This window comes from Lissotriton vulgaris, chromosome 11, assembly GCF_964263255.1.
Source record: "Lissotriton vulgaris chromosome 11, aLisVul1.2, whole genome shotgun sequence".
Lineage (NCBI taxonomy): Eukaryota > Metazoa > Chordata > Amphibia > Caudata > Salamandridae > Lissotriton > Lissotriton vulgaris.
Window position 1 is genome coordinate 225695265 of NC_141699.1, and position 27731 is coordinate 225722995.

The following is a 27731-nucleotide window of genomic DNA, read 5'->3' on the forward strand; positions in this document are numbered from 1 at the left end:
GTCATAGGAGCACGGCAATGCGCGCAACTCAGTCTGACGTCACCGACTCCTCATAAGGCCCACGTCGGCGTGATGACGTCAGTTCCGCCCTTTTTTCCGTGCCTTCGAGGCACCCGGACGGACCAACAAACATATACAAATATACAATGTACACAGTACACGCAATCCAAAAACCCACTAAAAGTGCATAGCAAAAGCATAAAATACCAGAAAAATAAGTACATAAATACATACGTACACAAACCCAGGTATAGGAGAGTGAACAACGGGGAGGCGGGTGGGTCAGTGAGGAATCCACAGGCAGATACTGTATCTACCAGAAAAAGCGTTACCGAAGGTAAGTAACTTGTTCTTCTGATAGATACATCTGCCTTGTGGATTTCTCACCTTGTGAATAGATTCCCACAGCAGTCCCCACTCCCGGAGGAGGGTGTCCACTCTGCTACACCAGGAAATCTTGGAGGACAGAGCGCGCGAAGTGGCCGTCCCTCCTCACCTCAGCATCCAAGCAGTAGTGCTTCGCAAAAGTGTGGAGGGAGGCCCATGTCGCGGCCCTGCAAATGTCCTCAACAGGAACACCTCCAGACAATGCAGATGATGCAGACTTCGCTCTAGTTGAATGAGCTCTAATACCCTCAGGAGGGTCCTTACCCGCCAGAGAGTAGCAAATCTTGATGCACAGGATAATTCACCTGGAAAGTGTGCGCTTGTGCACCGCTCTGCCCTTCTTGCAGCCAGTAAAACCCACGAAGAGCTGACCGTCACCACGATAGTCTTTAGTCCTATCAAGATAGAAACTAACTGCTCTCTTCGGGTCCAAGCGATGAAGCCTTTCCTCCTCCTTGGAAGGGTGTGGGGGAGGATAAAAGGTAGGAAGGGTAATGGATTGTCCTAGATGGAAGGGAGTTACCACCTTAGGCAGAAAAGCAGCCCTGGTCCTGAGAACCATTCTTTCAGCATGAATGGATAAGAACGGGGGCTTGGAACTAAGAGCTTGAAGCTCACTTACCCTCCTTGCCGAGGTAATTGCAACCAAGAAGACCGTTTTAAAAGAAAGAAGCCTCATGGGACACTTGTGCAAGGGTTCAAACGGAGAACCCATCAGATAAGTTAACACAAGATTCAAGTCCCAATGAGGAACAATAAACGGAGAAGGAGGGAACCTATTAGTGAGTCCCTTCAAAAATCTTAACACTACAGGAGACTTAAAAAGAGAGGGCTGATCCGGCAAACAGAGAAATGCTGACAAGGCTGAAAGATATCCTTTGACCGTAGCAACAGCAAATCCTTGCCGTGCCAGAGAAAGAGCAAACTGCAAAATGTCAGACAAATGAGCCCTCAAAGGGTCAACATCCCTCTCCCTGCACCAAGAGACAAACTTAGACCACCTATACGAATAGATGGACTTGGTGGAGTCACGCATGGCAGAAAGAATGACATCCACCACATCGTGAGGGAGAGAAAAGGAATTCAAGTTGCCCCGTTCAATTTCCAGGCATGAAGGTGTAATGTCTGGAGGTGGTGGTGTAGAACTTGCCCCTCCACCTGAGAGAGGAGGTCTGCCCTGAGAGGGAGACGGAGCGGTGGGCGAGAGGAGAGGTGGAGAAGGTCCGAGTACCACACCCTTCTTGGCCAATCCGGGGCGACCAATATGACTTGGGCCCGGTCTTGGCGAATCTTCCTCAGAACCCAAGGAATCAAGGGTATGGGGGGAAACGCGTAAAGGAGATGACCTCCCCAGCTCACCTGAAACGCGTCCTCCAATGCTCCTTGCATCGGATACTGGAGACTGCAGAATGACGGGCAGTGAGCATTCTCGCAAGTGGCAAACAGGTCCACCCGAGGAGATCCCCACATCTGAAAGATGTTGTGAACAACCTCCGGGTGAAGCCTCCACTCGTGGTCGGCAGAGAACGTCTGCACTAACGTTCAGAACTCCGGCCAGATGATTTGCAATCAGACAAATCTGATGGTCCTGAACCCAGGACCAGAGACGCAGAGCCTCTTTGCAGAGACACTGCGACCCTACTCCTCCCTGCTTGTTGATGTACCACATCGCGGTCGTGTTGTCCGTCAGGACTTTGATCGACTGACCGCGAAGGGAAGGGAGGAAGGCCTTGAGCGCTTGACGTACCGCCCGCAACTCTAGAAGGTTGATGTGAAGCAACCTTTCCGCTGGAGACCAAAGACCCTTGACCTCCAGATGCCCCAGATGAGCACCCCACCCTAGAGTGGATGCATCCGTTATCACCGTGGCCACCGATGGTGGTAGCTGAAAAGGCTTTCCTTGTGACAGATTGCCTTCCACGCCCCACCAAGACAGATCCGCTGCAGTTTCTCTGGAGATCTTCACTGACTCCCTGAGATCTCCGTTGTGCTGATACCACTGCCTGCGGAGGCACCACTGGAGTGCCCTCATGTGCCAGTGTGCATGGTTGACCAACAGAATGCAAGAAGCCATCAGACCGAGCAGGCGAAGGACCTTCAGGACTGGAACAACCGCTCCATTGTAGAACAAAGGAATCATTTCCTGAATGTCGCGAATCCTTTGAGGCGGAGGGAATGCACGACATACAGTAGTGTCCAGTACCGCACCTATGAACAGGTTGCGCTGGGAGGGCACCAGGTGAGATTTGGGCACGTTGGTCGAAAAACCCAATCTGTACAACAGCTGCGATGTCTCTTGAAGGTGATGATGCACCTTCTCGGGCGACTCTGCTTTGATCAGCCAGTCGTCCAGATAGGGGAACACAGGAATCCCCGACCTCCTGAGATGAGCAGCCACCACCGCCATCACCTTGGTGAAAACTCGAGGCGCAGTAGTAAGTCCAAACGGAAGGAACGCAAACTGGTAGTGTTGCGATCCCACCGTAAAAACGGAGATACTTCCTGTGCGACTTCAGGATTGGGATGTGAAAATACGCATCCTGCAAGTCGATTGACACCATCCAGTCTTCTTCCAACAGCGCTTGAAGAACCTGCGCAAGCGTGAGCATTTTGAACTTCTCCTGTTTGAGGTAGAGATTCAAAATCCTGAGGTCCAAGATTGGTCGTAACCTGCCATCCTTCTTGGGGATCAGGAAATATCGGGAGTAGCACCCCTGACCCCTCTCCTGCTCTGGGACCACCTCTATCGCACCTTTTCTGAACAGAGCCAGGACTTCTTCCTGCAGGCGAAGCAGGTGGGACTCCGAACAATAACCCTGGCAAGGAGGGTAATTGGGAGGGAACTCCTGGAAAGGAAGTGCATACCCATTTTCTACGAGATTGAGAACCCAAAGATCTGATGTAACCGATTCCCAATCCCGTAGAAAATGAGTAAGCCGACCCCCTACCGGACCCACATGATCCAGAATGGCGGATCTAGGGCTGCTTTGCTGTTGAGGGAAGGGGTTGATTATTAGAGGAAGAGGAGGAGGAGGCCTGGCGTCCACAAGCACGGCCCCTTTGTTTTCTTCTGTATGTCTTATACAGAGGGTTCTGTCGCTGCTGCTGCTGACCTTGGTTATAGGAACGAAAAGTGGATCTGCCAAATCCCCTAAACTTTCTAGTTGCAGAACCCCTTGCCTGAAGGCCCAAAGACCTCACCGTCGCCCGGCTGTCCTTGAATCTCTCCAAGGCCACATCCGCTTTCTTACCAAAGAGGCCTGTCCCGTCAAATGGCAAGTCCAATAAGGTAGACTGTACATCAAAATCAGAAGATTTTAGCTATGCAGCCCTTCTGGTTGCAACAGTAGAGCCCATAATCCTGGCAACAGAGTCCACCGTGTCCATGCCACTCTGTATTACCATACGGGCTGCAGCCTGAGTATCTGAGACCACTTCATTAAAGTTCTTCCTATCATCCTCTGGAAGTTTAGATGAGAGTTGTTTCACAGAGTCCATCAATGCATGAACATATCTCCCCAACAGGCAAGTAGCATTAGTAGATTTTAAAGCCATGCTACTCGAGGAGAAAATCTTTTTCGCAGACTGGTCCAATTTTTTAGAGTCCTTGTCTGCCGGCACCTGAGGGAATGAACCTGCAGACCTGTTGGAACAAGCGGCCTGCACCACTAGACTCTCCGGAGAAGGATGTGAAGAAAGAAATTCAGGGTCACCAGGAGCCACCCTGTAACGCCTTGCCACCGACCTGGAAACCGCAGGAGCAGTCAAAGGCCTCTTCCAAACCTCCTTTATAGGCTCAGTCAAAGCGTCAGTGAATGGAAGAGTAGGCTCTATTATAGAAGAAGGCGAATGTAAAACCTCTGTGAGGATGTTTTGCTTGTACTCAACAGTGGGCAAAGTCAAACCGAGCAAATCCGCAGCCTCCCTAATCACGACGTGATAGGGTGCAACGTCCTTGGATGGTGTATCCGAAACGGATGGCAAACCCCACTCAGGAGAAAGTTCCAGGTCACTAGCGCTTTGGAGGTCCTCAAAACAATCCCCCTGTTCTTGTAGCTCTCCTTCCTGAACCTCGGAATCCATGTACTCCTTTTCCTCCAAGAGGCGCTGAGCCCTGCGCCTCAACCATTCCATGCGGACCGAAGTCGACGGATCCGGCAAAGACTCTGACGGAGCCGACGTCGAACGAGGAGCTGGAGGACAGGAAGCACCACGATCCGAATCACGAGGTCGATCCGGAGCCGGCGAAGCCGCATGCGAAGTAGACGACCTCGGCGGCGCCGTACCGAGCCAAGGAGCACAAGGCGTCGGCATAAACAGCATAAAGGGGGCCGGGGCGTAAGCCTGAGGTACGCCTAAATTAAAAGACAATGGACCCATGGGACCAACCGGTGCGCCAGTAGGGTACATTGCCCTCGCATAAACACCAAACATGGCATTTAGAAATTGCGAGGGGTCCTGACCCGGACCAGGAAAGGGAGGGTACGAACCCAACGGCCGCTCCGAAGGAGGCTGATCCGGCAAAGGTGCACCCTGGCCCTCTTGACTTTCATGCTCCACCTCCGGAGTCGGAGCCCGAGGAACCTCTTCTTCTTCATGCACCGAAGAATGGTGCGACTCCAGATCTGGTTCCTGCTCCTGAACAGGAGAACCTCCACGAGACTGCGCCAGAGAAGGAGACACGAAGTCCTTATGATGTTTACGAGACTTCTTCTTCGAATCCGAAGACTCCTTGCCAGAGTGATGTTTAGAGCGATGCTTACTCCTCTTGGGCTTCTTTCTCGAGGAGCTCGAAGCATGACCCGAAGCTGACTTGGATCCTGACCTCGACCTCTCTCTGGATCTCAACCTCACTCTGGACCTCGATCTCGAAGCCGACCTCTACCTCGACTTCGACCGCGACATCTGCCTCGACTTAGAGCGCCTGGAAACCGACCTCGAAAACCTTCCAGCTTCTCTTTCTTTCACCTTCGCAAGAAGAAGCTTCGCCTCCTGCTCTCGTAAGGCCTTGGGGTTCATCTTGAAGCAGGAACGACAGTTCTTAACATCATGGTCCGACCCAAGACACCACAGACAATCGGCATGCGGATCAGTGATCAACATCATTTGGGCACAGGAACCACACAGCTTGAACCCCGTCTTCCTCGATGACATCCTCGATGAAGAAGAAAATCTCAAAAGAGAAACAGTTACACAAAATAGTAACAAGATACTCAAAGTATCGCAGAAGATCCCAGAAACCGTTAGCGTCGACGACGCGGAAAAAAGGGAACTGATGTCATCACGCCGACGTGGGCCTTATGAGGAGTCGGTGACGTCAGACGGAGTCGCGCGCAAAGCCGTGCTCCTATGACGTAGAAATTTTCCGAACGTTGCTGCCGCAAGGGGGATATTCACAAGGTGAGGAATCACAAGGTGAGGAATCCACAAGGCAGATGTATCTATCAGAAAATTTGCGATACTACGTGAGAAATACAGCGTGACGTCATCGGCCTGTATGTATGTCGGAGGGTTTATACGCCAAGCTGCAAAGTGACAGAATATGTGACTGACATACAACAATATTAAAGCAACTATTGATGTCAAATGTGTGTGCATGATTGGAGGGGCGATATAAGAACAGGCCTCAGAATTCAAGACACATTTGTATGTCCGCAACACAGTCGGTGATGATTAATGTTTTTTTTTATTAAAAACAAGTGAAAGGAGCAATTTACACAGCTAATGTGACAAACAGGAAGAGATAAATTTACTTTGCGACTTCTATGATGGACCATAGTCAGAGGTTCTCCTGCCTGACAGACTAGTTTTTTATAGTCATTAATTTGCAGTAACAGGACAAAGACACCCCCTGCTATGGCTTACATCCACAAATAGATGTATTTCGCCCCCATCCTTCCCACACAGACCTTGTCTTGCTTGATTCACGTGGCTCTTCTTTATAGGACTAGAAGTCTAACAGGAACTATCAGAACTGTATTAAAACGTCCTGCGTGGCATCAAGGTATCTTCTCACAGTACCAGTACTCAACAAAACACACTTTGATAACCGAGGAAAGATGTTATTCCTTTATCTCAGGCTTGTGAAACAGCCCTCCTCCCTCCCCGGGGCCATGTTCTGAATTAAGCCACACACTCTGTTGTCAGACATTCCTTTCAGGTTAGAGGCGTTATTCGGGATAAGAATGTCGACCTTTGTTTTCTTTTAGAAACTCAGCTCTGCGAGGATGATGATCTCTGATCTCGCTCCTGATGGCGATCTTGTTTAAAATGCTAACCACCACTGCTGAATGAAAAGAGTCCAGGGGTAATCCTCCTTGTATTAAATAATTGGCTAGAAGTAGGAATTCTTTATGCAAAGTACCATCAAAGTTTTTAAAGAGTTCTACAGGGAGCCCGTCGTCGCCATTGGCCTTGCCGTTGGGAAGAGAGCGAATTACCTCATCGAGTTCTGACTTTGTAAAGTCCTCGATCAGCAATTTCTTCCCCTCATGATCTAATTTGGGTATTTCTAGTGTCTCTTAAGAATTCCCCGATGGTTTCAGGCGCAACCCCTTCAGTAGCTTGGTAGACTCCCTCATAATGTTTTAAAAACATCTCACCAATGGAAGCTGTAGTCTTTACCTGAATTTTGGTGACAGGGTCAATTAGTTGCTCTATCCTATTTCAGGCCTGATTTTCTTTGGCTTGCCACGCCAAAAGTTTTCCTGTATATTCGCTCTCTTCATATAGGTTTTGGGCATAAAGATTGCTATTAGTCTCGCCTAAATCATAATAGAAATCCTTCATTTTTCTCTTTGCTTTGGATACCCTTTGTCCCGAAAGTGAGGATCTCACCCTATAATGTTCTTGGGTTGCCTGCGTAAGATTTGTTTGTAATTTAATTTTCGCCTCCCTTCTTGCCTTCTGCTTTGGTATTTCTTTGGAGGTAATTATTCCCCGCATAGTGGCCTTGAATGCATCCCAGGTCGTATTTAATGGGGCTGTGCCTCTGTTTCGCGCGAAAAACTCCTCAATCTTTTCCTCGATGTCTGCACACCATTGAGTATCCGAGAGGTTCAATTTATTAAAGTACCATCTCCTAGGTGGCACGGTTTCTTGCCTCCCTATTCTTATCCCCATGTAGAGTACTGCATGATCTGAAAACGCGTTCGGTAGATGAGCATATTTATGTACCTCCAACCCGTGAGATGTTAGAAAAAAGTCTAACCAAGATGCAGAATTATATTTTGCAGAATGGCAAGAGTATTCACGTTTAAGGCTATTACAGGAGTGCCAGTGATCGGTGACATCAAGATCTAGTTTGCAGCTTTGTATGCCAATAGCAACTTGGGGTTTATTCTGGTGCCGTTCTTTTTTGGATGAATCGACTAAGGGATTTTGTAAAAAATTAAAATCCCCCCCCCCCCCCCCACACCCCCTTCATATTATTTGCCCGGGTAAACCTGTTAAAGCCTGTTTCAATTGCAGGATTGGAAGAGGGTCGTCTATAACTGGTGCATAAATTGTGGCTAAAATTATATTAGCATGATTTAATTTGCCATGTGCAAGTGCCCATCTACCACTGGGGTCTGTAAATGCCCCTTCTAAGGAAAAGCCTACATGACTGCCTATTAAAATGCATACTCCCCTCTGCGCCAGCCCAGCTACTGAAGAAATTTTGTGACCCACCCATCCCTTAAAAATTTTTGTCGGATTCAGCCTAGGTTCTGTGATTGGTTTCTTGTAAATAAATAACATCCAGACTGAGGCTTTTTAACTAACACTCAATAGCATTTTTTTTGCGAACGTTGTTCAAACCATTTGCATTAAAGGAGACAAACTTCAACATATTACTCGTTAGTTAACATGCTTAAAAAGAGAATATATATAAAATATGTTCAGGAAGAATTTAAACATCCCCTTGTGCAAAATACGCAAAACAGTACTCCAATAGCAGCAAGTAATTGAGGAGTGATTGAGGAGCAACATTTAAAGTGCAAAATACAAAGCAGTGATTAGAGGACATTACGCCCTATTGTGCAAAATACGCAATTCTCATATTCCGAATACAGAAAACAGATATACGGCTTCAATACTTAAAGTTCAAATACGTGCTGATTATACGAACCCGGAGATAAAAGGTCAGAGCGAGCAATAGTATGAAAAGCAATGCTACTATGGGGAAGGAATCTACGACCTCCTATCACTGACCATTGTGCAAAAAAAGGATATAGAACTCAGACCTTACAACCTTTTCCACTCTGAGACAGGCTAACATGGTTTAAACAATATTACCATCAATACTTCTAATAAGGCACCTCAACTTAGATCTTGAGTATCTTCCCATGCTAGGGATTGAAAAATCAATTGGCATAAAACAAACTACTATTGCTGGTATATTACTAAGTTTTGCCGTGCCATAGCAGTGTCAAAAGTTGGCCGTGCGATTTTTTGGTGTATGAACTCTTTTTCCCTCTGCGACACCCCCTTCACCTCCCCCCTCCCTACCTCCCCCTAGAGTGGACGGTAGCCCCCTGTGACCCAGTTCCGTCCTTCTCTGTGTCCTTTTCTTCTTTGTGGATGCCATTTTATTGCATCCTTGTGTGCTTCCTGTCCCCCCTTGACCCGCCCCTTTCTTACTCAAACAGAACAAATAATTAGATATCCAACATATAGTTATGCGCCGAGTCCTTCAAGAAATGACTGGGCTTCATGCAAGTCTGTAAAGATAAAGAATCTCCCTTTTGCTAGCACCTTCAATTTGGATTGTTGTACAATCATGGCATGAGCCCCCTTAGTCTTGAAAGAGTCAATCATCTTAACAAAGTCCATGCGTCTGTGGGCGGATGCCGCCGACATATCTGAGAAAATCCGAAAGTTGTTCACTCCATCAGCATTGAATGTTCTCTTTGAAAAGGCAGTGTTTAGGATTCTCTCCTTTACCCTAAAATCCGAAAAGTTAAGCAATATTGTGCGAGGGTATTTCAGGTTATTGGGTTTGTGCGCAGGGACTCTGTGTGCCCTTTACCACATCCTTATCTTCCAGGCCCTCGGAAATGCCTACTAACCGTAGATTGGACCGCCTGTCATAATTTTCCAAGTCCTGCATTTTTTCCGCTAATTGAGATTTCTCTCTGTTTGCTACATGAAGATCTTTCTGCATTGTCGTTAAAGTATCTTCTAGGGTCGAGATCCGAGCTTCAGCCTCCGAGACACTCATGGGAAGGTTTTCAAAGCACTCCTCCATTTGTGCAGCTGTGATATTTCATGGGCTTGGGAGCTTTTAAAATCCCTTAGGTCACGAAGTATAGTGGCGAGCAAGTCCTCCACAGAGTTCAATTTTGAGACGTTTGGGGGTATGGGTAGTTCGTCCTCTTGGGTCTCGTGTGAACATATAGCTTGGCATGGATCTACCATAACTGTAGGAGAACGGGAAGAGTAGATATTCACAGGCGGTACTTTTACGGCAGAATTGGCCGTCTTTTCAATTTTGGCAGGACTGTGATGCGGTTGGGATTGCAAATTGGAACATGGGAGGGCGGTGCAGGGGGCCGGAGAGGCCCAATTTTGGATACATTGTGATGCATTAATAGAGGGGAGTGAAGTGACATTTGGCACTGCCGCTGGCGTTACTTCTGAACCAGACTGTGCCTCTGCCACTGGCGATGTTGAATTTATTATATTTCTTTTTTCATTAGAAACCTCTTGCTCCGCATTGCCATTTGCTCCCCTTTGACTTCTCTCTTCCCACGTAGGTGTACTTGTAAGCTGACCCTGCTGGAGCAGCGGTTTAGAGAAGAGAGGATACTGCTTGGGGGTTGATTGACTCTTGACCCTCTTGGCTAAGTTTTGGACAATATTGACAATATTAACAGCATTGGCCGTACTGCCATTCTTATCCGCCTTTTCCACCTTATCTGCTTTGTTTCCCCCGACTCCCTCACTTTTTTCTCCAACCGCCAACAGACTTAACTCTGCTGAAAGTTCAGATAACGTTTCCTCATCTTCGTCCCCCACCTCTTCCTCCAGGTCCTCTTCCTCAGCTTGCTTGTTTAAGACACTATATTTATTTTGTCTGTAATTCCCAGCTGCTTCCCTCACTTCCACCGCTTTAAGTTTTAAAGCGCTCCTTTGTTGCGCCTTTCTTCTGCCTTTTTTTCCACGCCTTTGACCACAGGTTGAGGTATGATACTAGTGGCGATTTTAAAAGTTCTCTCGCAAGGTCCATTTTATCCTGCTTACGCTTAGCTCTAGCCGCCATGGTTGCAGCCAAGGTATAGAGGTTGCGTGCCGGGCGCTCAAATTGACCCAAATAGAGGGAAGCCCTTATTGGAGGGCGAGTCGGGTCCTTATTATTTATTATTTGTTACGAAAATAGGAGTAAGGACAGAATATCTGCAAGGTGTGTTCCCCGAGGGCCACTACGTTGGAAAGTTTCTGTATAGCTCAGCTAGTAGGCTTTCCTATAGTGCCTAACTAAAGCATAATTGACGATCAGTGAAATAGCAAAATCGAGGGGTAGATTTTTGAAAAGTCTCTGACTTCCGCGCGCTCACCTCAGCTCCCCGGCTCTGCAGCTCCACACCGCCTGGCAGATCATGAACCTGGTGCCACCGCTGCTGTAAACTCAGTGGGCTCCGTGCTGCAAACCATCCGACTCCTGTGACCAAGGTAGAGCTAGGCCCCAGTTGTCATGTGGAGTGGCTTGCATGCAACTTAACTACACAAATGTATCCATGCTGCAGCAGCAAGGCAAGAGGCGTTCTCAGCGGTGCCCCGCGAGTATAACAAACTCAGTCCCTTGGTCTCTTGCCTTGAGCATCCGTCGCCCGTCTTCCGTGTCGAATTATTATTATTATTATTATTGTACAGTCTTATATAGCGCTCGACTTACCCTGGAGCATCTCAGCGCTTGCCTTGGGAACCCGTCCTGGCTTTTCCCTGTGAGATAACCCGTACTGGGCATCCCCAAGGTGAAAGCCAGGCATCCCGCCGTGGGGGGGCCGTTGTGGAGATTAAGCAAGCTAATGCCCAGAGTTGCAGAGTGTGAACCCATGATTCGAGTGGGCACCGAAGCGAGAATTATCGAGTCCGTGGACATTTGGGCTCAAGACCCTGCCGCGTCGGGAATTGAACCCTGGTCCCGGGTCTGACCTCTGCTTCTGGGTTTGCCTCCTCTAACCAGTGAGCCACACTTCTCCAGTGTCGCGTCGCGGAGAGTGTGCTGCAGCCTTATGCCTGGTGTTCTGCATCAAAAGGCTAGAGTAAAGTGGCGTGGAGACTCGGCATCGGACATCGCAGTGGGCGGGGCAGGAGAGACAGAGGTACCGACGGAGAGTTGAGCAGATGCTCTTTTCAAGTTTACCTCTTTTTAATTATACTGCTTTTCCAAATATACTGCTGAAGTTGGGATGTAGTTATGACACGATAACATTCCTTGCAAACCAGCTCATTTCGGAAGCGTACAAACTAAAAATAAAGAAGTAAAATCGTATTTTGAAGTAAGAATATATGAATTCTTTAGATATAAATATGTAAGTTTGCCATAGAGAGGTATATTTTGTGAACACTGTGACCTTGGTAATTTCACTAGGAAAGATCACCGATTGATTCACTGTGTTGGAGTGGAGTAGGGTGACAGAAAACAGTCAATATAGGTTGACATGGATACTTGCTCAATAAGGAGTTACATGGAATGTCTTTCTTTTGTCTGTTTGCACCAGTTTCCACAGTGCGGGCCTCCTAGTCCAGAGCTTTGTCCAGGCGAGGTGAGGTCTTTTCCCCAGTCAACTTAGGCGAGAAAAGTATTTGATATTCTGCATAAATTGTTTCAGAAAGCACTAGGGTTTGTTATATACATTTTAATTAAAAATATATGTTTTCCTCACAGATCGTCATACATATATTGACAAGGAGGATTAGAGAATCACGGTTGGTACAGGTTGTATCGTTGCCAACATTTATTATTTAATTAAATATGTTTATTTGTTCACGTTAATAACAGTAGCAACTTTGTATGAGCAGAAGCCCTGATGAAAGCTGGGGATGGTTTGCCCACAAGGCAGAAACATGTGGGCCCATTTATTTGACAGTTATTTGGTCACACTGTCAATTGCACTGTTCTAGTTTTTAATTAGAGGGTGTGCCCTGACTGGTATTAAAATAGCAGTTTTTGAGGACACACCATTCTATTTTAAGTCACTAGGTTTTGTTTATGTTGCACTGTTTTTCTAATTTAGTATCTAACCATCAAAAATCAGCCATCATAAGGCGGTTCATAGGTTTGTGTGGACCAGATCCGGTACCATTAATATGTGGCATGAGGTCTCGATCATCAAGGGACCTGCCGATGCACAAGTGGAACAGCCAGATGATAGGACTGATCACTGAGTCTGTTTGATGGTCATCCACGTTCAGATGGTTATGGATCTTGTCGACCAATTCTCCTTTGAATTTAGTTTTGATGTATTTTTCATACTTTAGGTGCTCTTTGAGATTTGCGATAGCTGCTGGAGGACGACTAGGGCATCCCTGACACTCACTGAGAGGGGTGTTAGCAGCTGAGCCATTAGTGTTGTGCTCATAGACTCCCTGTGTTTGGTTTGGTTTTTTCAAGTACTTGGGTCTACCAAGGTGCTGACAGTTCTAATTTGTAATGATTTTGATTAATAAACACAAACATATTCCTTATTTCATTTATATTTTCAAACTAAACCTAGGGATTGGTAGTTTACACTGGTGATAAATGAACCACCAACAATTCAAATTTCCAGCTCAGACTCAATAGTTTGACTAAAAGTGCTGACATGTAACTCATAAATTCCACCATTTACTTGCAGTCTTTTTGCCATATTATACACACCTGATCACCTTTAACTTCACCAATGGATTGATGATGTATTCGGATTAATCTGAAAATAAGGAAATGAAATATTTACAGTTCTCTAGTTGCTAGCACAAAAAGAAAAACATCTGTAATACTTGTCTGTCAGATAATAAACATTACACATACTATACACTATTTTAAAAAAAAAACACATTGCTTTACTAAAATAAAAATCCTCTTGAAAGTTTTATAAAAATGTTAACAGATCAAAACTTGCAATTGGTACATCAGGGGACACCAGTTAGTTTTGGTGGTCCATTTAACAAGTTAGACCAGATATAAAGGCTATCTTAGAATGATCAATCAAAAGAAGTTGAATGTTTGGTACACGCACATACAGGACCTATCACACAGAATGCATGAGTATCATCAAAACTCCACTAAAACATAGTAACTATACATAAAGATTATCATATTTTATATTGTAATTCTGAGATCAGTATAAATTTAAATACAATACCAAAAGATTCTGGTTATATTAAGTCACCTAGCTAAGCATAAAAATAAGTCAGATTCAGTATCTACTCAGTCCACAAAAAGTACATACACCAAGCATTTTTTGACTATCACATGGCACAGTTTATAAAGGTCACTATTTGCCTTAGATGCTAACTTCTACAGAGCAAATAAAGCTGATTGAGTCTAATAGCCCTATGTGGTCTCGTAAAAAACACTCACAAGAGAGTATCTCTTAGCTGTTCATTTAACTCTCCTGGAGAACAGCTACAAGTCACCTCTAGCTAGTTGTTCATCTAAGCAATAGGAAACCACCCTGCTATCCATGGCCAAGTTGTCCATGTTTCTCTCACCTTACTATTTAACACATGCACAAGTCAATCATGCAGCACCTGTTTGCTAGGTTTGACCTAGGTTTTTCTAATTTTCGGGTTCATAAAAGCAATGGATATATCGAGAGGTAAATAGAGTGCACTGGGTGTTTTGGTGACGGCATGCTCAATGTAATAAATCCTTACAAGAAGTAGGAGTCAGGGAGTCCATTTCTTTGGCACTCCCTCACTAATGAACACTTTTACGACGGCTACTAGCTTGCATATGTGATGCACTCAAGGTCTACACTTTAAAAGACATAGCAAGTAACAGTTTTTTAAATCCCCCTTTAGGCATGAACTTAGGAAACATATACATTTAACCATAATCTATTATCTACAACTAGATTACAGCAGTGCTATTAAAATCAGTATGATGTTACTCTTAACAGAGCAAACGTTCTCCTACTCAAACAACCATCTGGGCTCCGGAAGAACCATTCTCCACATTACAAAGTAAAATGGAAAATAACAAATGAATCCTCTCAAAGGCTGAGGGCAAGCTGTTATTTTATGAAAACAAAAAAAAAAGCATCATGCATCAGCAAAACCAATAGGCTGCGCATTTTAAATGCAAGTACCCCTAATTATTTGGAATCTAAGGGAAAACACAAAGGTCTAAATTATTTTCCATATTACTTACAACTAAAGTAAATGCTCTGGCTATTTGGTACTCAGATGCAGTTTAGGAAGCAGATTTTCAGCAGCCCTCATTTCTCTCTCATGCTCTCAACAGATCTATTGGAGTAGTTATTTTGGGACATCCAATCTTCAATTAGTGTTCTGCTTGGAACTGAACTTTTCACTAAAGGAAAGAACCATGATAGCAGACTTGTATTGGACTAGAAAAACAACACCGGCAGCTTGATTGTTTCGGGAAATTGGGACTGATTAGAGAAGCCTGCAAGTGTAATGCCAATATCAACGTTCATACACTACTTTGGGACTACTACTTTTTCCAATACAAATTCAAAGTACCTGGGTCCAGTGGCTGATGGCTGGCCCACAATTATACAAAGGATTCACACCCATCAGCAAATCTGCATCCTACTGAGATAATGGGACTTGCATGTTCATTTTTGGACACAGATGAAGGAACTACATTTTCCTCATATATGCGTGCAGAAGATAAAAGATTTACCTAATAAGTATATGTGCTCTTAAAGTCCAAGGCCTTAGACATGGCAGCTAGGGATCTTCAGGATGAAATCCTAAATTGATGCCATGACACTTTACTACTTTGCCATGCGGCTTCACATATATTATTGGACTGTTCATAGATTCATTTGCTGCAAAGACAAATTGTATGTCAGGGCACTCATCGGATATGTGCCTATTTTAAGAGCTCTCATCCATGGCCTTTAGGCAGTCTTCAGCCCTGGTTCGCAACTTATTAACAGTGCCATTTGGCAGATAATAACTTTATTGGAACATTTGGTTTCTGGTAACTCAAGGACAATTTCTACAGAGACTCATATGGAACATATTTTTGTTTCGAACACCCAATATCTGCATTCTTCACCACATATCTTTGTATCAGATTATATGGTTTTCAGTATACAACTGAATTCTGTACAGTTGGAAAGGGCAAAGAAGAGCTTATGTCTGGTGAACCCCTATAAGCATCAATCAGAAGGAAAGTCAAAATCAAGTATTGGATCAATACTTATAGCATTTTTCTGAAATCAGAAATCCCTAATTTATGTGGTTGAAGGTGCACAGAATACAACTGTCCACCCTGCTACAAGAATGACTCAATTTTCTATAAAAAAAATCTTCATTGCAGAGTGATGTCTGACATACCACCTGTATACAACATAGTTTTTATTAATGCATATTCGTACACCTCTAATCTTTGTGGAATGGCAAGATATAACTTACAAAGACACAAGGATGTGCCACCAGCTACAGTATATGCTATATGTGGGGACACTGTATTTTTGACTTTCTTCCTTCTTAGTCCTGGTTTTATGACGATTTTTCACTGAAAACTGATTAATTCTGTTGCTATCAGGGGTATGTCTTCCTTTTTTCTGGTGCATTCCCAAACTGTTTTATGCCTCTCATGTCAGGTCCTTTAGCCATGGTGGTTGTTCTTATTAGGAGCTTGCCGCTCCTTATAGTTTTAGTGGACTGAGCACCTGCATTTGAAGTGGAAGGAGTCTGGGACTCTTCTTGTAATTTCAAGGCTGGCGTCAGTATTCGGGATGATGAAACGCTCTTGGGACCTACCTCGCCTGATCGGTTGCATTTCTGTGCATTTACTCTGCAATCTGGTACTGTAAGTGGGCATGGGGGAGAAGGGTAGAATGACTGTCAGCCCAGGTTGGGTCTGTACTTGATCTTAATGCGCTGTTACCACGTCAGCAGTATAAAAAGGGGGTGGGGTCGCACACTACTCACACACCGGCGGAAGTTGCCCCTAAGGACTCTGGTCATTGTAGTAGAGTGTTCGCGATGCATCATCTTTCGATCTTGCTATCTTCGCCATCCCTGGACACGTGTTTCGGGTTTTCAACCCTCGTCAGCAGGGATAGGCAGTGTTCTGGGGTCGCCGATGGCTGCCAATATCTGCCAGGTATAGTACCACTCCGGCGCGTAGGTGCGGGATCCCAGGCTCGTCAGCCCGCTGCTCAAGGGAGCTTAAAGTTACAAAAAGGGGGTGGGGTCGCACACTACTCACACACCGGCGGAAGTTGCCCCTAAGGACTCTGGTCATTGTAGTAGAGTGTTCGCGATGCATCATCTTTCGATCTTGCTATCTTCGCTGTCTTCGCCATCCCTGGACACGTGTTTCGGGTTTTCAACCCTCGTCAGCAGGGATAGGCAGTGTTCTGGGGTCGCCGATGGCTGCCAATATCTGCCAGGTATAGTACCACTCCGGCGCGTAGGTGCGGGATCCCAGGCTCGTCAGCCCGCTGCTCAAGGGAGCTTAAAGTTACAAAAAGGGGGTGGGGTCGCACACTACTCACACACCGGCGGAAGTTGCCCCTAAGGACTCTGGTCATTGTAGTAGAGTGTTCGCGATGCATCATCTTTCGATCTTGCTATCTTCGCTGTCTTCGCCATCCCTGGACACGTGTTTCGGGTTTTCAACCCTCGTCAGCAGGGATAGGCAGTGTTCTGGGGTCGCCGATGGCTGCCAATATCTGCCAGGTATAGTACCACTCCGGCGCGTAGGTGCGGGATCCTAGGCTCGTCAGCCCGCTGCTCAAGGGAGCTTAAAGTTACAAAAAGGGGGTGGGGTCGCACACTACTCACACACCGGCGGAAGTTGCCCCTAAGGACTCTGGTCATTGTAGTAGAGTGTTCGCGATGCATCATCTTTCGATCTTGCTATCTTCGCTGTCTTCGCCATCCCTGGACACGTGTTTCGGGTTTTCAACCCTCGTCAGCAGGGATAGGCAGTGTTCTGGGGTCGCCGATGGCTGCCAATATCTGCCAGGTATAGTACCACTCCGGCGTGTAGGTGCGGGATCCCAGGCTCGTCAGCCCGCTGTTCAAGGGAGCTTAAAGTTACAAAAAGGGGGTGGGGTCGCACACTACTCACACACCGGCGGAAGTTGCCCCTAAGGACTCTGGTCATTGTAGTAGAGTGTTCGCGATGCATCATCTTTCGATCTTGCTATCTTCGCTGTCTTCGCCATCCCTGGACACGTGTTTCGGGTTTTCAACCCTCGTCAGCAGGGATAGGCAGTGTGCGACCCCACCCCCTTTTGAAATGTTTAAGCGGGCTGACGAGCCTGGGACCCCGCACCCGCGCGCCTGTGTGGTACTAGACCTGGCAATATTTGGCAGCCACCGGCAACCCCAGAAAATAAGAAGATGGCCTATTCCCTGCTGATGAGGGGTAAATACCCCGAAACACGTGTCCAGGGATGGCGAAGAAAGATACATCGCGGAATACAAAACTACACTGACCATAGTCCTTAGGGGCGATCCCGCTGGTGAGTGAGTGGTGTGCGACCCCACCCCCTTTTGACACGTCAGCAGTATGATTTGCATTTGCACCTCTCTCAACTCCGGCTTCAAAAACATTGTTAACTGGCCTTATCTAGGAAAGTGGGCTCCTCGTGTTTTGTGGATTTGTAGAGTGTTACAGCCAGCATACACTACTGGTTTATAGTGGTTTCTGTTGGGCATAGCACAGGAACATATTGTTTCAGGCTGCCTTTTCCTGACAAGAATTCAATATACCCATCTCAAATGTTTCACAACTATCAACAAGCCCATTTTGTCTTAAAAATAAAAAAAGTAGGAGTAAAGGAAGAGTAGGAGCAATATGTTCCTGTGCTATGCTCAACAGGCAAACTGGACATGTTGATAGTGTGAAAATTTTGAGATGGATGAAATTCGTAGTTTAAGAGGTATTTGTAATTCTTGTCAGGAAAAGGCAGCCTCCTACATAAGTACACAGAAAAACCCGCCATACGTTATGCAGTTTAACTAGTCTTCTGGGACATCGGCTGTTTTATGGATTTTTAGTCAGTGATATTCAAAACTGCCAAGCTTACTTTTATTTAAATATGACTTTTCAATGATTTGTGTGTGAAACCTTATTGCGAATACAACAAAGTTTTACCAATAAAATTAAATAGATGGCCGATACGATGCCATTTTGTGCCTAGAAATGGCTTTAACATCACCACAACACTCCTTAAGTGGTTATGCAACATCAGTCTACTTCTGGGAATGCAAAGTGCTCCTGGATAAAAAAGCTAGGACTGGTCGAAGGTGTCCTCTATATAAGACACAGACAGCAAGCTTATGGACGTACCACTTGGAGAAGTGTGGCTCAGGGGTTAGAGGCGGCAGACCTGGAGCTTGAGTTCGGCCCGGGACCAGGGTTCAATTCCCCGCCTCGGCGGGTCTTGGGCTCAAAATTCCACGGACTCGTTAATTCTCGCTCCGGTGCCCTCTTGACTCACGGGTTCACACTCTGCGACTCTGGGCAATAGCTTGCTTAATCTCCACAACGGCCCCTCGCGGTGGGATGCCTGGCTTTCACCTTGTGGATACCCTGCCAGGGTTATCTCACAGGGGAATACCAGGACGGGTTCCCTAAGCAAGCGCGGAGATGCCCCAGGGTAAGTCGTGCGCTATATAAGTTTCATTCATTTCATTTCATTTCACTTACTCCAACACACACACACAATCATTATAATCATCATGGAGGAGGTCTGCACTGAATTGTAAATAAGGAATGATTGATGTACCTGTTCTCAGAGAGAAGTAATATTAAATGTTACAAACTGTCCTATGTACTAAAATAATTTTTGGTTCAGTTTCACATTGCAATCGTTCCACTCCAGCAGTGGCGCGTGATTTCTGCGGCCCCGGGGAGGAATTTTTTTGTGTTTTCCCGGTGAGGGAAAATTAACCCAGCATGAGTCTACCACTGAACCCACAGCCTTTCCTCAATGGCTGACTGGCAAACCAGTAATTGTCAAACTAAAATGGGGAATGGAATACAAAGGGTATCTAGTATCTGTCGATGGATATATGAACATGCAGCTGGCAAACACAGAAGAATACATTGAGGGGGTGTTATCTGGACATCTGGGTTAAGTCCTGATAAGGTGTAACAATGTCCTCTATATCAGAGGAGTGGAAGAAGAGGAAGAAGATGGAGAAATGAGAGAATAAAGTGTGAAGATGGCTGTTAATCTTTAGTAGATGTATCATTTATGGTTCGCTGTCTGTATGAATGTCGAATTTTGGTTTATACAATAAAACTTTTTTTTTGCAATCGTTCCACTTAATGTCGACATGGGAGTGGGAGAGAAAGATTGTCCTAACAAAAGCGTCAACCAGCTGTAGTGAGTCACTTACACACAGGGTTTTGTCCAATCATTACAACATAGTATCAGTCACTCTAAGTGATTAATTTGTAAAACATTAAGCTGCGTGGCCAGGTTTTGCTCAAAAGCCTGTGGCTGGTGCTATTGAATATTGGTGTGATGATTATTAAGGCTCGTAAGCTTGTTTTTTCCCTTATGCATCTTTAATCAATCATCAGACACTCCCTACCTCTAAATAACTCTTGCTGGTTCTTGTTTTGTCTCTTGTTTTCAGTCTTTCTACTGTGTCCTCTATCTTCCCTAGCTGTTGCCACTCCTGCACTACACCAGTGTGAGTGAGACTCCGAGCATGAGTCAATGTAAGTTAGTATGCATTTGGAGCACACCAACATTAGTAGACTAATCCTGGTGTGGCCACCTTAGCCGCTCAGTGTCAAATTAGATCTAGCCCAACCCTGCAGTGTCTCTGCATTCAGTAGCCCAATTGCAGAGCAAACAATAAACGGCGGGTTTAGCTGCCGGTATGATGCAGCCAGGGCAGTGCCACCGCATAAGCTGAAAACATCTTATCCCTAACCATGAGCAGAGCATACTAGGAGCAGATGATTGCTTACACATCCAAGACTATAAGTGAGCTCAAAATTACTTTAAATTGTTTTCAACAAAGTGTCAAAATTATTATGCTTGGACAAAGACTGATACATATTATTCTAGCTCCTAATAACTGGCACATGGCAAGGGTAGATATTTCAGACAGACTAAATGGTCCTGCTCTAATGGAATAAAAAGGTAACCTGGTCTTGCATCGTAGGTATCTTCACTCAAGTCATAAACCTCAAACAATTCCGTGCTGCCTGCGCGGACCCTGGAACACCTTCTTCAATATATGTATAACTTCCAGGAAAAGATCTGTATAGTGTCCATCACTGAAAGTCATTTTTCATTCATCTATTCAAGGGGTTCCCAATCTGTTCGCCGTGGCTCCCTCGTGCGCAGTCAAAACTAGCCAGGGGAGTCGCTCACCAAATACTTTAAAATATTTAATGTCAAAGTTAACTAATTAGACAATTGCATGAGGTCGATGAATTGTAAGCGACATGCCTAAATTTGTAAACCTAGTTCTTAATTGATGGCATATCAAGGGAGATTGCCTCCATATTTTACTGGATCTCCACGTTCCAACAATCCCAAAGCATAAGATTCCAGATTTATTTTGTTAGACTCGTTGATAGTTTAGTTTTTTCCCAAATGCATTTTAAACAATTGCAAGTTATCAGGAAAATAAAGTGGTCCTGCCTCTCAAACACACTAAGTGTTAAGTATTGAAATGTGTACTTGAAGCTTAGGTACTTCCACTACACATTTCCTCCAGCACAAACACATTTCTAGACAGGCAGGCTCTCTCCACTAGCACAGGGATGTAAAACACAGTATATTGCATAATGCCAACATTTGGAAGCAAGAAAGAGGGCAGTTTATAACAAAATGTTTTAATAAAAAAAAATCTGAGGAATTTATTTGGCTTGCAATGAGTTGAGGGTATTTTAGGAAGGAGACAGCTAATATAAAGCTGTATTTGGTTTAAAAAAACATGAGTCACCTTGCTGAGACAGGTGCGTTATCTATTTTCAACCATTCCTCTACCTTTCCCAAAAAAGACTATAAGTAAGGTGTAGAGCAAGATAGGAAGCTTTGTATGGGGGGATAAAGGGGTTAATTTGACCGGGAAAAAGCTTAGACGCAGACTGCTTAAAGGAGGGCTTGCTCTTCCCGACATAAATCTATATGCAGCAGCATTTCAATTTAAGAGCGTTCGGATGCTACTCATCAAACCAAACGGGTCAACCTGGGGCAGAGTGTTGGGTGAGATGGCGAGAGCAGAAGGAGGTGGCGGAGGAGAAGCTTTCCTGTACAAATTTGGTTCCCAGAGATTCTTTAAGCGGGTACGTCTGAAGGTCCTAAGGGCAGCCCTGGAGGCGTGGTATAGGGTAAGGACCAGTTGGGGGATTGGTTACTATTCAGATCTTGCTCCTATTTGGGACTCGCCCGGAACCCCAGAATGTCTTAAAGATACCCTAGGGGTGCCAATAAAGAGGGCTGGAATCACTATGTGGTCAGACCTGATTGATGAAGATGGGATACATCCATGGGAATATTTGAGGGCGAAGGTAGGGATTGGATTATCAAGATTTAAATATCTTCAATTAGTTTCCTGGTCTGTCGCAGAGCAGGGTGAGATAAAAGGAAACGTTGAAATTTAGAGGATGTGTCAATCCACCTCACCAGTTAAGAAGGAAATATCGATCTGGTATAACCACTTATTAAAAACCGAAGACTGGGATTCCCGCCTCAGAAGTGGTATGGAGTCAATCTCCCATGGAAATGCAGGCCGAGACCCTCTTTGAATCATCTCTAAAGACACTATATAAGTTTATAAAACCTGCTTGCTTAAAAAAGAACCACCTTTTTGTCATCAATAGACTTTACTATGCGTCCCATAAAATAGCAAAATTTGCTCCAACGCCTCCACCAAAATGTCCAAGAGGTCATCCCCCATTAGCAAATGATATACACATTTTTTTTGATTGTACAGTGCTGGACTTCTTTTAGGAAGGGGTTGGGGACACTCTGTTGGGAATATTCAAGACCAGAGTGGAGGTAAATCTCCCCCTGATTCTATTCGGGGATGATGGCCTATTCTGTCAGACTGCCTCACGGTAGGATAAAGGTCTGTTGCTATATATGATCTTATTGACAAGGAGAGAAATCTGTAGGAGGTGGAAAGACCCTCTCCCCCTGAAAAGAGGATTGGCTTAAAGCAGCTTTCACTTTGGCCAGGTTGGAGTATGAGGCCGTAGAGGATAAGCTATCTGGCATCCTCTAATGAGTTGGGGACGAAATCTAAGACTTATTCAGTCGGTCCAATGATTACACCATGTCCCCGCACTAAAAGGGGATGGTCAGGAGACCCAAGTGAATGTGGGAAGCCTTGTGGTGCCCAGATAGAGTTAAAGGCTGCAAAAAGAACCACAACGACTTGACAAGGTGAGATGAGGACAAAAAAAAAAAAAAGACAGGTGCGTTGGCACGTATGACATGGGTAGAAGTGCCTGCAAATATAAGCGTAGAAACACTTTGGCAATGGAGCCTACATGCATAGGGGTGCTATCTAGTACTGTAAGTTGGTTAAAAAAAAAGTTTGAGAAGGGTCTCTAAAAATGCATGGGCAAAAAAGTGTAACTACAAATATTTTAATAGAGGTAAAGCCTTAATAATAAGAAACACTCTGCGTATATTATTATAATACCTTCATTAGGTTCATCCCAATTAATTTCAGGGACAAAAATGAAAGTACTCCTGAGGCCTGGCTTACATCCTCCAGACCCTCCCTAAAAAAGTAACAGTGGGAGATGTGGCCAATAGGCCAAGGGAGCCGTGGGTCGAAACATTTTGGGAACCACTGATTTATAGTGTAGACTGTCAGGGTTGTATTTTCCAGGAGCATGCTAATAAAGACTGCAGGAGAGATGAACTTTAAAGTTTACAACACTTTTTCATAAACAAGCATTTGCAATGCAATAGGTCGCGCATTAATTAATTTTGAGCTATTGGCATTGCTAAATATTGCAACACCAATTGCAACAAAAGTCTGTAAATTGTAGGCCAAACAAATGTGTATTTATTTTTGTAGCAATGGTGGCATGCTGCGCTTTAGATGAAGATGTTTAAAAGAAAAGTGCGCCATACTGCGATTGCTACAATAGTTAATTGTGGATGCGTTAACAATTGATGTGTGCACTGATGGCTGGTGGTATGTGTGCCTGGTGGAAGCGTGCACGGACGGCTGGTGGTGTGTGTGTGCCTGGTGAAAGCGTGCACGGACGGCTGGTGGTGTGTGTGTGCCTGGTGAAAGCGTGCACGGACGGCTGGTGGTGTGTGTGTGCCTGGTGAAAGCGTGCACGGACGGCTGGTGGTGTGTGTGTGTGTGTGTGTGTGTGCCTGGTGAAAGCGTGCACTGACGTCTGGTGGTGTGTGCCTGGTGGAAGCATGCACTGACGGCTGGTGGTGTTTGTGCCCGGTGAAACTGTGCACTGACGGCTGGTGGTGTTTGTGCCAGGTGAAACTGTGCACTGACGGCTGATGGTGTCTGTGCCTGTTGAAAGTGTACACTGACAGCCAGTGGTGTGTATGCCTGGTGAAAGCGTGCACTGACGGCTGGTGGTGTGTGTGTGTGTGCCTGTTGAAAGTGTGCACTGACGGCTGGTGGTGTGTGTGCCTGGTGGCAAAGCTTGCACTGACGGCTGGTGGTGTGTGTGCCTGGTGGCATAGCGTGCACTGACGGCTGGTGGTGTGTGTGTCTGGAAGCGTTCACTGAAGGCTGCTGGTGTGTGTGCCTGGTGGAAGCGCGCACGGACAGCTGGAGGTGTGTGTGCCTGGTGAAAGCATGCACTGAGGGCTGGTGGTGTCTTCCTGGTGAAAGCGTGCACTGATGGCTGGTGGTGTGTGTGTGCCTGGTGAAAGCGTGCATTGATGGCTGGTGGTGTGTGTGTGCCTGGTGAAACCGTGCACTGATGGCTGGTGGTGTGTGCCTGGTGAAAGCGTGCACTGACGGCTGGTGGTGTTTGTGCCTGGTGAAAGCATGCCCTAATGGCTGGTGGTGTTTGTGGCCAGTGAAAGCGTGCACTGACGGCTGGTGGTGTTTGTGCCCAGTGAAAGCGTGCACGGACGACTGATGGTGTCTGTGCCTGGTGAAAGTGTGCACTGACGGCCGGTGGTGTGTATGCTTGGTGAAAGCGTGCACTGACGGTTGGTGGTGTGTATGCCTGGTGGCAAAGCGTGCACTGACGGCTGGTGGTGTGTGTGCCTGGAAGCTTGCACTGAAGGCTGGTGGTGTGTGTGCCTGTTGGATGTGTGCATTGACGGCTGGTGTGTGTGTCTGGTGAAAGCGTGCACAGACGTCTGGTGGTGTGTGCCTGGTGGAAGCGTGCACTGACGGCTGGTGATGTTTGTGCCCGGTGAAAGCGTGCACTGACGGCTGGTGCTGTGTGGGTGCCTGTTTAAACAAGTTGGTTTGGCCGATTCGAAGTACAATATCTTAATTATAAAACAAAAAGTAAACAATGGCAAACCCTTATCTTCCGTAACGTTTTGGGTTTGAATTGAGTCTGAAATCAACTCTGAACTCTGTAGGTCTGAAACTGCTGGCTCATCATGGGCATCGGATTCCTTAAACGGCCTGCTTCCTGTTTGTGCTGTGGTGATGTGAGGTTTGGCCATCAGGGTGCAAGGAAGGCAGTGTGGTGATAGGTCTTATTTTTTTGTATTTATTTTAAAAGATTTGTATAGCACGAAAATGACACAAGTGGGTATCAGAGTGTCCCTCGCAGTTTTATTTTACAGTCCACCATGAAGATGTAAATATGTGTAAACTTGTTTCAAATGAACAATCGCTCCAAGTCCACTAAATTGCAAAGGGTGTGGGGACAGTGATGTAGCCAAGTTAAATAATTTGTGATATCACAAAAGACAAGCTTAGATTGTGCATTGATGTCACAATCTATATTGTACGTACAGCACGTAAAACAAAGGCGAGGAGTAGGCAATGGTAGTGTATACAACAATTAGGGGTCGGAAATATTAAAATATAAACAAGCAGCGAGGGGGGCAATAACATCAAATTAAACGTGTGGTAGGGTGGGCAAAGATAACATGTAAGTAAGTGTGGAACTGGCAATGATGCCGCAAAAAACAATTAGGAATCGGGCAATAATGGCGCATAAATCAAGGAGTCAGTGGGCAATGACATCACATCCCATCCGTCATGAGTGGGCGATGACATCACATAAAACAAGTGTAGGGAATGGATAATAAAAAGACAAAGCAGCAATGAGACTACATTGATATCGAAATATAAAGCAAGTAAGGAACATGCAGTGACGTCACGAATAGGAATCCGGATTTGGATTTTGATGTTGCATGAGGCGGGAGGGGCGGCGATGGCGATTAGAAAGGAAACGTGAAAGATGAAGTCATGTGCACATGAGCAGCAAAGAGGGCCCTTTGGTATAATTAATTGGCGATGCCAGGGTACAGGCAGCATTACACGTTTCAGAGAAAGTTGAAGCTTCACCGTAGGAGAGGCTGTGATTGCTGGGACGTGTAACTTTAGAACAGATAGTTGAAAGCAATATCCCTTCTTCCCCAACTCACCCTCTTCGGGCAGGCGGGGCAGAGTGGGGAAGCTTCCTCTGCCGCACTCGGGCTGTGGAGGCATTGCTGCGGGGCAGGATCTCGCGCTCTGCCCGGGTTCCGCTGTCTCACGCCGTTGCCCTCACCAGGTGCAGGCTGGCGCGCGCGCTTGCGGTCAGAGCGAGGGAAGGAGGCGGCGGGAGCGCGCCGTCTCTAGGACGCGACTGCAACTTTCTCTGTTCCTGTAACGGGTCAGGAGTGGAGTCGCGAGCGCGCGCCTGCCGGATGGACTACTGCGCAGGTGGGGGGTGGAGCGCGTTCGCTCGAATGCTCAGGGATAGAGGACCCTCTAGTCCGCTTGCATGGATGAGACCCTGTGGCAGGTATGGCCATACCTGGCCACCGAGGAAAGCAGTGGCGTAACGAAACCTGAGGGGGCCCCCCTGCAAGGTACCTAGAGGGACCCCCCCCCCCCCCCCCCGACTCCATCAGGCAGAGGCGGCTGGTGGATTTAGAAAGTGGTGAGACGTAAACAACGTTTTTGATTCTGACTAAGCAAGACAGCAAAGAGAATAAGCAAAATTGCTATGCCATATATATGGTGGGCACTGGGAATTACAACAGACTTTCCTTTAAGTTGACTAATCGTATTGACGTCTGACGGGAAGGTGAATGTTAAAGGCAATGTTCCCTAGTAGGTATAGCTGCTATTTATGCAACACTAGGAAGTAGTTTTGAATCTCAGAAAATCTCCTTGTGCCTAAAAATGGAGCATGGCCTTTGTCTTTGGAGAAATGCACTTATGTCCTTCGGCAAAGTTTGCTGTCTTTAAATATGCTTTCACATAGGACTTTTATGTATTGGTCTTTAATCAGAAAAATGGCCACTGAAATGGGTGTGATAGATTGGTGTACTGAAATGTGTTAGTCACAAGGGACACAATGGTCTATGTTGTGTGAGCTAGTGGTATGCTGAAGTGAGTTAAGGCAAGAGTTCCCTCATGGTGTATGGTGAGATGTATTAAGTGATGCTGTTGACCATGTCTCTGCAGTGTTGAGTCATGTGCCGAAGTGTGAAGGCGGGTGGTGTTCTCGATGTGGAGTTTGTATGATATGCTGTGACCTGGGTTGTATGCCATGGAATATTGTGGTACTCTAAGAAGAGAAGGCAAAGTAGGCACCAGGGATGAAGTCGCCGGTGAGTTTTATTTGGAGACTGAGTTTTAGTGGTGGTGTGTTGTTGAGTAAGTGATGGTCTAGAACAGGTGTGGACAGTGAGCAGGAGAGTGAGAGGCAGGAGAGGGAGCACAAGAAAGACAGGAATCAATCCACAGTAGAGAGTATATTGGCCAAATGCAGAAGTATCGTATGGTTATGTGAGGTGAGATCATAGGAAATGGTACAATGTTGGGTGTATTGTTGTGTGGGAAGTTCCGATGTGGAAGATGGCCAGGAGCCAACTATAGTAGTTGGTGGTGGGGGAATTGGGGAGTGTGGGGGAGGGAGACAGGGGGACAAGAGGTTTACAACGGGAGGGAAAGTTGAAAAGAGTGAAGAGAAGAGAGGAAGGGGACCTTTTAGTTAAATGTGAGCGGGGATGAGAGGAGCCAGCATGAGGACGTGAAATAATAGGCAGAGTGACATGAGAGTGGTGTAATAG

General features: G+C 45.9%; 1 protein-coding gene and 1 pseudogene across 5 annotated transcripts in view; one reads left to right on the forward strand and one right to left on the reverse strand.

Moving 5' to 3' along the window:
* TPST2 (tyrosylprotein sulfotransferase 2) overlaps positions 1 to 27731 on the reverse strand; it is a 496074-nt gene that overhangs the window by 61370 nt on the left and 406973 nt on the right. For all 5 annotated transcript variants that reach the window (XM_086943144.1, XM_086943143.1, XM_086943145.1 and 2 more), the window contains one exon: positions 13232 to 13280. In XM_086943144.1, coding sequence (XP_086799270.1) covers positions 13248 to 13280 — 33 coding nt within the window. In that variant the 3' untranslated portion in view covers positions 13232 to 13247. The remainder of the gene's footprint in view (positions 1 to 13231; positions 13281 to 27731) is intronic.
* LOC147679561 (small nuclear ribonucleoprotein F pseudogene) lies at positions 19469 to 19728 on the forward strand (annotated as a pseudogene).